The sequence below is a fragment of the Elephantulus edwardii genome, unplaced genomic scaffold (genome assembly GCF_000299155.1).
Source record: "Elephantulus edwardii isolate Elephantulus edwardi_28Jun2011 unplaced genomic scaffold, EleEdw1.0 scaffold00024, whole genome shotgun sequence".
Lineage (NCBI taxonomy): Eukaryota > Metazoa > Chordata > Mammalia > Macroscelidea > Macroscelididae > Elephantulus > Elephantulus edwardii.
Genome location: NW_006399774.1, coordinates 24,229,084 through 24,239,434, shown reverse-complemented (window position 1 = coordinate 24,239,434; position 10,351 = coordinate 24,229,084). Strand labels below are relative to the sequence as shown.

At 53.2% G+C, this 10,351-nt stretch overlaps 1 protein-coding gene across 1 annotated transcript in view; it reads left to right on the top strand.

The window, feature by feature from the left end:
• Positions 1-10,351, top strand: part of LOC102872363 (thrombospondin-2-like) — an 83,770-nt gene that overhangs the window by 56,063 nt on the left and 17,356 nt on the right. The window contains exons 5-12 of the mRNA XM_006882840.1: positions 590-730; positions 3,137-3,233; positions 5,018-5,188; positions 5,761-5,937; positions 6,491-6,664; positions 7,421-7,548; positions 7,628-7,780; positions 8,341-8,559. Coding sequence (XP_006882902.1) covers positions 590-730; positions 3,137-3,233; positions 5,018-5,188; positions 5,761-5,937; positions 6,491-6,664; positions 7,421-7,548; positions 7,628-7,780; positions 8,341-8,559 — 1,260 coding nt within the window. The remainder of the gene's footprint in view (positions 1-589; positions 731-3,136; positions 3,234-5,017; positions 5,189-5,760; positions 5,938-6,490; positions 6,665-7,420; positions 7,549-7,627; positions 7,781-8,340; positions 8,560-10,351) is intronic.

The window sequence follows — 10,351 nt, the reverse complement described above, 5'->3', positions numbered from 1 at the left end:
CTATCTATCTATCTATCTATCTATCTATCTATCTATCTATCTATTATCTATCATCTATCTATCTATCTATCTATCTATCTATCTATCTATCTATCATGTATCTTTCTCTGTCTCGTATCTGTCTATCTTTATTTCAGCCTAGTCTGTAACCGTCAGGACAGTGAGAATTGCATTTTTGTTTTAATGTTGAATTACCACACACAGTGCTTGCTGTATTTAATGCATAGGAGAACATGGTTGAACTGCAGGGAGTAGCCGTTTGTTCTCGGGTGTGGTTGTCCAGTTGACCCTCTCTGTCTACCGAGGCTGTCTGCCCTACCTGTGGGCTGTACTGGGCCCAGTGGGGACTAGAAGAGTGTGAGAAGCAGCAGCATCTGCAACACGTGCTACGTGGACAGTAATGCAGGTGTGGGGCAGCGTCGACAGTCACTGGGTACATGTGTGCATGGGTCACCTTCACTGACCTCTCGCACGTTCATGCAGACTGTAGAAACCACGTGGCCAGTGGATTCTGGGCTCTGCTCCTTAAGTGAGACATTCTTTGTCCTTCATCAATATATTGACTTAACTAGTTACCTTCATTTTCCAGTCCAATGACAACCAGTTCCTCTGGGAACTTGTTGGTGGCCCTCCCAAGACCAGGAACATGACAGCGTGCTGGCAAGATGGTCGATTCTTTGCCGACAATGAGACCTGGGTGGTGGACAGCTGCACCACCTGCACCTGCAAGGTGAGGCTCAAGGTGTGATTTTGACCATATGCTGGGAAGCCATGAGAATGCTGTAGTCCTTCTGCAAACACATGCAACCACAGAGCATCTCGCACTGTACATGGCAGGGCCACACTAGGTGTGGAATGTTCTTGGAGGGGAGCCATGGAAGTGGGAGGGACCGTAAGGCGTAAAACTGAACACGGATTTGCACATGAAGAAGCTGCTATCCAGAGGGTGAAGTGACATGGCCAAAGTCACACAGGTGGCAAAAGTAGAGCAGGTACGGAACCCTGTGAAGTTCTGTGCCTGCATTTAAGTGCTGTCCAACAATGAGAATCATGAGAAACATTTGGAAAAATACAGACCTTAAACTCACTCCTACTAGTTGATTCCAACTCATTGTAATCCTACAGGACAGAGTAGAACTGGGATTTCTTCCGAAGGCTGAGCATCTTTCTAGGAACGGCCTGCCCCACTATTCTACTGAGGAGAGGCCAATGGGTTAAAACTCTTAGCTTTGAGGCTTGCAGCCAAGTGTTTTAACTGCTGTACCAGCAGCATTTCCTGGGGCAATGCAGGTCATTATTAAATATTTTAGAAAGGTTATGGAATCCCTTTTCTTTATGAGACTCCCATGAATGGTCCACTTCACATAACGTGACAGCAGTCTATGCATATGGCCTCTTCTATGGGCATCCCATCCATCATGACAGATGGAGAGGAGATTGAAACTGTCAACAGCATCATCTTGATTGGATCCACAGTTAAAACCCTTGATACTAGCAGTCAGCAAGTAAAGAGACACATTGCACTGGGAAAATCTGCAGTTAGGGACCTCTCCAAATTACTGAGGAGTAATGATGTCAGTTTGAGGAATAAGGTGCATCTGATTCAGGCCATGGTCTTTCCCATTACTTGCTATAAATCTGAGAGCTGGACAATGAATAGGAATGACAGAAGAAGAATTGATTCCTTTGAGCTTTGGTGTTAGGGAAGAGCACTGAACATCCCATGGACGGGCAAAAGAACAAACAGACATGTCCTGGAGAAGGTGCAGCCAGAGTGCTCTTTGGTGACAAGGGTGATGAAACTTTGCCTTACATATTTTGGGCGTGTTGCTAGGAGGGGCTATTTCTTGGAGAAGGACATGATGCTGGGAAGGGTGCAGGATTGACGAAGGAGAGGACCGTCCACCAGGTGGGTTGACACGCTGACTGCCACAATCGGCTCTAGTGTGTCAGGAAGTGTGAGGACGGCACAGGACAGGACGGGCTTCCAATCTGCTGTTCAGAGGGTCACTAGAGTCTTAGATGACTTGATGGCACCTAACAACAACCACAACATGAAAAGGGCAAGCCATGATCTTTTCACTTGACTTCCTGTGCATCTGAAAGTTGGACAGTGAATAAAGATGGCAGGAGAAGAATTGATGCCTTTGGATTGTGTTGGAGGAGCGTATTGAATAGGCCTTGGGCTGCCAAAAGAACAAGCAGGTCTGGCTCAAGGAAGAGCAGCCAGGGGCACTTAGAGGCAAGGATGGTGGACCTTGGTCTCATACTTTGGGTGCGATACCAGAAGGAACTAGTCCTGGGAAAAAGACACCTTTCTGGAAAAGAAGGAGGGTCTGAGAAAGACAGGAAGGCCCTTGACAAGATGGCCTGAATAACAGGCTCAAACAAATCAGATATTGTGAGCATGGTACAGGCTAGGGCAGGGTTCAGATCTGTGGTTCCGAAGGTCGCTATGAATTGTGGACTTGATGGGACCCAATAAGAACCTGGACAGTGTCCTGAGTGTTTTGCAGCCTCTGAAGGGCCTGCTGTATGTTGGTTCCAATTTTTTTGAAATGAGTTTGAGGGGTGTTTTTAAATGCACACTCAAAATGAGCAGTCATCAGCAAATGTCCACAAATAACCGTCAGTAGGTGAAACGTACAGATTATGAATCCAGGAAATTGAAAGTTGTGGAGAGGCCAGTCCTGGAGAAGGACCTCACGCTTGGGGAAGTAGAGGGTTAGGGAAAGCTAGAGATGGGTGGCTCTAATTGCAACAATGGTTCAAACACAGCAGAGACTGAGGACGGTGGGGCCAGCTGGGTTTCTTCCTACTTTGCAGAGGTGTTATGACATGAAGGCAGGTGTGCAGCACCTGACGACAGCATGCTGATCCGAGGGTGTGCGTCCCTGAGTCCACCTGGCTTCCAGGTGGGAGAGAGGCAGCAGTGGTGCTCAGGGCCACCTTGGCTACCCCTGTGTCATGCTCTGAACACTGGGGAGAGGGAGGGTGGCAGTTCCAGGCTGGATGTGCCGTGTGAGATCTGGGGGTGAGAGATGTGATGGGCCGTCGGCCCTTCTCCCACCGGTCTTCCACGTTGCTGGATACTATTTTTAATGAGTGCTTTCTCAATACCTCTGTTTTCTTGTAGAAATTTAAGACCGTTTGCCATCAGATCACATGCCCGCCAGTGACGTGCGCAAACCCCACCTTCGTGGAGGGCGGGTGCTGTCCTTCCTGCTCCCACTGTGAGTGTCGCCTGGACACGGGCGCTGCTTGCCTGGCCTTGCTGTGTCTTTAACTTGGGTGTCTTTGTAGCAGAGGTGAAAAGCTTTGGCCCACACATCCACACAGATGAGACACAGAAGAGGTGTGGGGTCTGAGAGCCCGTGTCCCCCTATTACTGACAAGAGGATGACGCGTGTGTGAGCCGAGGAGACTCATTGATGTCCATCCACGCTACTGTCTAGATGAGCCACTGTGCACCAGGCTGACAACCTGCCCAAGATCTTGACGCCACTGCATTGCCCCCCGGGCACACTGACTCATAGCTGGCCTTCCACGGGGTAATTGCCTGGGAGGAGACTGCCCGTCTGCCATGCAGTCTGTGCTGGGTTGGAAGCACCTGCGAGGTTCAGCCCTGAATTTAGCAGTCAAACCCCCTACAGATGTGCCACTGGCACCCCCTCTTGTGCCCATTCCCACCACCTCTGGCTGTCACCTGTCCATTGGGTCTCATGATGACCCCCACCCATTTCCAAGGCTGTAAGTCTTCGCAGGAGGAAACTGCTCATTTTTGTTTCGAGAAGCAGCTGGTGGATCTGTCTGGACTGTGGACCCCTCAGTTGTCAGGCTGACACAGTCCACCCTGCCCCACACCACCACGGGGCCTCAGAGAACAGCCTAACTGACCTTTCCCCGACCCCACCCCCCAACAGCTCCTCACAGAGCACATGCAGTGCATGGAAAGCATTAGGAGGAGAGAGAGCCTTGGTGATGTGTAAGAGAAGCTGTCTGCAGGGCATCACTTTTCTCTGTGCTCTGGGGACTTTAACTCCCTGTCAACAGCTGTTTCATTATTATCAACTTTCCGTACAACCTGTGCATCAGAGAGGTGGACAGTGAACAGGGAGGGCAGAAGAATCGATGCCTTCGAGTTGTGGTGCTGAAGAAGAGTCTTGAACATACCATGGACCGCCAAGAAAACAGATAGGTCTGTCTTGGAGAAGGTGAAACCAAGTTTCTCCTTGGAGGCTAGGATTTTGAAGCTCCATCTCACATACTTTGGGCATGTGGCCAGAGGGTCAGATCCTTGGAGAAGGACATCATGCTTGGCAGGGTGGAGGAACAGCTCAGGAGAGGAAGACCCTGGATAAGATGGATTGACACAGTAACTAGGACAATGGGGGTAGGTGTCTTGGGGTCAGTGTGCCTGGCTCAGGACAGGGCGGGATTCAGAGCTGCTGTACACAGGGTCACTATGAGTCACAGGTGACATGACGGCACGTAACAACAACATCCCCACTCATCAGACTTAGAACTGAGCTTTGGTGTCCCCAATCCTGACCAAGGTCATGGGGCTTATTAATATGTAAATCAGCAAGAAAGAGGAAAAGAGAAATAAATGACATCTTGGTAACTTTAGCAAAACCTCATGTAAACATGCACTCCTTTGTAAGATATATTCCAAAACTCTGTTTCACAATTTCCGGACATGGATGGACTAGACTGGCTCAATCTTCAGACCACAGACTCACCTATCCTGGCCCAGAGACTCCCCTCAGCCAACTGTCTTCCCTGCTTCATACTGGGGAGACAGCTGTTGACCCCTGAAGACGATGGCTGTGTAGTGACCCTGAGCTTTAGCACCTGGACCCTGCGCTTGCCGGGAGAGACCCTGCCCCCAGAAGCTGCCTATCTGGATGCCTGTGTGGTCTGGCTTGAATCTCATGAGCCACTGTGTTTTGTTTGGTGACCTTGACCATGATTGTAGACATTTGACCTGAGTCCTTTGTGCTTCTTCTGACCGCAGCCAATGACAGTGACGAGGACTGGTCTCCTTGGGCAGAGTGGACTGAGTGTTCCGTCACCTGTGGTTCAGGGACCCAGCAGAGAGGACGGTCGTGTGACGTCACCAGCAACACCTGCCAGGGCCCCTCCATCCAGACCAGGCTGTGTAGCCTGGGCAAGTGTGACAACCGCAGTGAGTGTCCAGTGTCCACATGGGTCACTGATGGGATGGCATTATTGAGAGCTCCTTGTCAGTGACACAAATGCAGTTCTGGGGCCCCGCAGAGTCCCTGAGGTGACCACACTGTTGAGGAGCACCACACTGGGACCGCAGTGATGTGGAATCAGCACCCTGAGGTGACCACAGTGATGGGAGCACTGCCCTGGTCACCGAGGTGACTGTAGTGATGGGGGTACCGCTCTGGTTACTGAGGTGACCACTGTCAGGGGACACTTCTGGTGACTGTCCAGAGCCCTCCCGGCTGCCCTGGCTCCCTTCCCTTTGCCTGTGGAGTGAGTGAACCGTGTGTCGATCCACCAGCTGTGAAGGCAGGGCTGTCCTCAGTGTCTGTTGTTGGCAGCACGTGGCCACTCCATGCCCTGGAGGGACTCTCATGGGGGAGGCCCAGCTCCCTGACTTGAGGCCAGAAAGCCCGCATCCTCTCCTCCCTTGAGGTTGGCTGTCTGGCTGTGAGAGGCAGATATCTGGCCTGGGCTGGGCCCAGCTTCTCTACACTGACCTCTGTTTTCATGTCCCCTATGCAGTCCGGCAGGATGGCGGCTGGAGCCACTGGTCCCCCTGGTCGTCCTGCTCCAGCACCTGTGGGGTCGGCAACATCACCCGCATTCGCCTCTGCAACTCCCCAGTCCCTCAGATGGGCGGCCGGAGCTGCAAGGGGAGTGGCCGTGAGACCAAGGTCTGCCAGGGCCAGCCCTGTCCCAGTAAGTGTGTTTCCAGGGCCGGTGGCCCAGGAACGTGTCTATGAACAGCAGGGCTGCACAGGATGCTGGGACACCAGGGTGGTCAGAGGGCCCAGGGTCCATGACGACAGCTCTCTGCGGTTCTGTGGTGGGGTGCTGGATGCACTTGGGTTCCCCCTGGTGATATGGGACAGAGCCTTCAGGCTAGATACCCTGCCTTGGCTCAGGAGACCTGACAGGACAACTCTGAGTCATCCACGTTTCAAGGCCTCTGTTCTTTGGCCGAAGGACAGACAGGCCAGGGCTCAGACACAGTAAGCAGGTGGCCTTGGACTGCTTGATGGTAGAAGGCACAGGGCAAAGCTTCAGCCTCGGGTGTTCAGAAAAACACAGAATCTGAAACTCATGGAGCTGTCCTTCAAGGCAATGGAGTGACGAGCGGGAGAGGAGGGCAGAGCGTGTCTCCCATCTCTGCCCTGCTCGTTCCTATAAAACATCAGTGATGACTGTGCCCGGCCCCACAGAGACCTCAGCCTGACTGTCACTGTGCTCCCCCCACCCCGCTGCCCCACAGTTGATGGCCGGTGGAGCCCCTGGTCACCGTGGTCGGCCTGCACGGTCACGTGTGCTGGCGGGATCCGGGAACGCACGCGAGTCTGCAACAGCCCAGAGCCCCAGCACGGGGGGCAGCCCTGCGCCGGCCGTGCCCAGGAGCAGCATATGTGCAACCGGAGGAGCTGCCCTGTCGGTAGGTGGAGGGCACTCTGAGTGGACAGTGCCAGGGCCACAGGCTCACAGCAGACAGCTTGAACGGAGCTGAGTGGATGAGTGTCAGAGCACACAGACATCAATGTGGACAGGCATCCAGGTGGACAGGTATCCAGTGGACAGGCATCCAGGTGGACAGGCATCCAGGTGGACAGGCATCCAGGTAGACAGACATCAGGATGGACAGGCATCAGGGCAGCTATGTACCAGGGTAGACAAGCATCAGAGTGGACAGGCACCCATGTGAAGAGGCATCCAGGTGGACAGGTGTTAGAGTAGGCATCAAAGTAGACAGGTGTCAGAGTAGATAGGCATCAGGGTGGACAGGTTTCAGGGCAGACAGGCATCAGGGTGGACAGGCATCCGGGTGATCAGACATCAGAGTGGGCAGACACCAAGGTAGACAGGTATCAGAGTGGACCAGTGTCAGGGTGGACTACACGGGGCGATGAGCATAGAGGTGGTTATCAGGCACTGGACGTGTTTTTATGTCCGAGTGATATAGAAGCTGGGATGTGACATTGAAATTCATGGCACATTTGCCACTTGACCACATGTCCTTGGTGACCAGTGGTGGCCTGGTGGTGTCCCCTGAGGTCCTTCATGTCAGTGGTTCCATCCCTGCACCCAGTCACGGGCAGTGAAGGGCAGCGCTTCTCCAAGCCTTGAAGTGTCACTTGGGCTGGGTCAGGACAGAGTGCAGGACTACTCACTGAGCCCCTGTCTTTCTGTACAGATGGGTGTCTGTCCAACCCCTGCTTCCCTGGGGCTGCCTGCAACAGCTTCCCTGATGGTTCCTGGTCCTGTGGGTCTTGTCCGACTGGCTTCCTGGGCAACGGTACCCACTGTGAGGACTTGGATGAGGTGGGTGTCACTCCTGTCAAAGGGGTGGGGGCCTTGTGTGGGGCTGGAGGCCCACTAACCACCTGTGCTGTCCTTGCAGTGTGCTGTGGTCACCGATGTCTGCTTCACGGCCAACAAGGTCCACCGCTGTGTCAACACCAACCCTGGTTTCCACTGCCTGCCCTGCCCCCCACGCTATAAGGGGAGCCAGCCTTTTGGGGCCGGCCTGGAGGTGGCTAGGACCGAGAAGCAGGCAAGTGTATGGTTTCTCCTTCTCCTTCTGTCCTCTCCCCTTGGCAGGGTAAGCTGGGGGATAGAAAAGGCCAGTGTGGGGAGGAAGACCAAGGAGCCTGGTCAGCACTGGACAATGGATAGATATACTGAGCATCCAAGGCAGCAAAGGCCACTGTGTCCTGGTGACCTGGTCAGCGTAGGAACCTGCCAGAGGCGTACTGTGAGGAGCCCAGTGGGTCTGATCTCTTGCAGCCTCACCTGGACTATGTCCCAGGGGCCATCTGCAAGTATGGAGGGCAGCTTCTGCTGCCTCACCTGGACTATGTCCCAGGGGCCATCCGCAGGTGTGGAGGGCACCCCCTGCTGCCTCACCTGACAGTGTCCCAGGGCCATCTGCAAGTACAGAGTGACTAAGGAGCTTGGTTATGGAGTCTGCACGCAGCCCTGTTCAGGGAAACAAGTTCAGGTTTCTTGTTGCCTGCCTCCTGACTCGCATAGCCCCTGAGGACAGGACCCAGGAAACATGCATGTTTGCCCTGGGAACCCCTGTCCTAAACCCTTTCGCCTACATACCTACAGGTGTGTGAACCTGAGAACCCCTGCAAAGACCAGACCCACCGTTGCCATAGCAATGCCGAGTGCATCTACCTGGGTCACTTCAGTGACCCCATGTACAAATGCGAGTGTCAGACGGGATATGCTGGGGATGGCCTCATCTGCGGGGAGGACTCAGACCTGGACGGCTGGCCCAACAAGAACTTGGTCTGTGCCACCAACGCCACCTACCACTGCATCAAGGTAGGCGGCGGGCGGGCAGGGTGGGCCCTGCGCCCAGTGGTGGCACCTCCTCTCACCCCTCACTGTCGCCCTCCACTTGACTGCATGTCACAGATACGGCATTTTTCCTTGCAGGTGGAAGATTTGTGGTAACTTGGCTTTAAGCAAGCCTGTTGGTGACATTTTCCCAACAGCATATGCTCATCTTGTGCCTCTGAGCTCTGATTCTGTCATTCCCACCGTATTTGGTATTTCCGTAATGCTAGTGCACACCTGATACACCACCAGGCCAAACCCAGCCCACCTCCGCCGGCTGGATTCTGATGTGTGGCAACACTTGGGAAGGTTTTCAGGCCGTACTTTATGAGACAGGATTCCCCATCTTTCTTCCTGGCAGCACCTGGTAGATTTGAACTGCAGACCTTTGGCTACCAGTCTGACAGATTACACACCAAGCTACAGGGCTCGTGTGACAGATAGGAGCATGATGTGAGCCTGACTTTGGTAGGAAACATGCTTTACTGCAGTGCTGTGGAACCAGGCCTGCTATGCCTCCAAGGATTGCCTTCTTGGTGCTGCTGTAACAACCTAGACCAGACTTGGTGGCCTGAGATGAAATGAGCTTTCTGTCTCACAGTTCTAAAGGTCAGAAGCCAACATCACCAGGTCTCACAGGGCCATGCTCCTTCTAGAGGCTGAAGGAGAACGTCCTCACGTCTCCAGCGTCTGGTGGCCACTGGTGTGTCCTGGGGACCATGCTTACTTGTAGTTGTACCACTTCATGCTCTATCGCTGTAGTCAAACCAGCTCCCTCTGTCTGTTCTCGTGAGGACACATGTGGTTGTGTTAAAAGTCCACCTTTCTGCACAGGACAGCCTCCTCCCTGTGGGAGCCTTAACTGAGCCGTTCCCGTGCAGCGACAGGCGCTGTGCAGGTTCATTAGCTCAGAGTACAGGCACAGGTGTCGGGGGTCACATCCAGGCTGTCCCACAAAGCTATTGTGCAGATTTATGCTTCACTAACTCCAAAACATAATTTTAAGTTATTCGTTTGCTCTTTGCTAATGTGTGTGATTTTTGTGTGATGAAACTTACATCCTTAGTGTTCTTGCTGATTTTCTCTCTTCAAGTCAAAGCCAGCTCGTAGCTAACCTTCCAGTGGGTTTTCAGAGACAGTGAATCACACACGAGGAGCCTGTCCATCTTTTTTATTAAGTAAAGTAAAAAGTAGTTAATATCGTCTCCTTTAAACTACATGCATCAGATGAAGCAGGCTTTGAGACAGGTGAGGAGGGCAGCCATCCATCCCACATCGTCTCCTGAAACGCCACCCAGCTGGTCTTCTTTACTGTCCCCTCAGCAGGGGCCCTTGGGAGTGGGTGCTTGCAGAGCAGTAATTGATGCTAGTATCTGTTAGGGGTCAGCACTACAGCCCTCACACGACAGGAGTGGGAGGGGTCCAGGAGGCCAAGTCCCTGCTGTTCTGACAGTGTCCCAGGCAGAATCTTAACTTCAAAGATGGCTCATGATCATTCACACTTCTGCACAAAACTGAACCAGCTGTCATGCCGGCTGCACCACACAACAGCTCCTTATATGTCAGAGTAAACTGCCCTCCACGGGGTTTACAGATGGCTGCTCTTTCAGACGTCTTTCCTTCTAAGGCTCTTCTGGGTAGACTCAAGTCTCAATATGCGCTGAAGGCTATGATGTGAGCTGAGAGAGCTGAAGTAGGAACTCTGAGGACTGAGGTGTGAACTGTGAGGCTGTGGGGTGGACTGTGAGGGCCGAGGTGTGAGCTGTGGGGCTGTGGG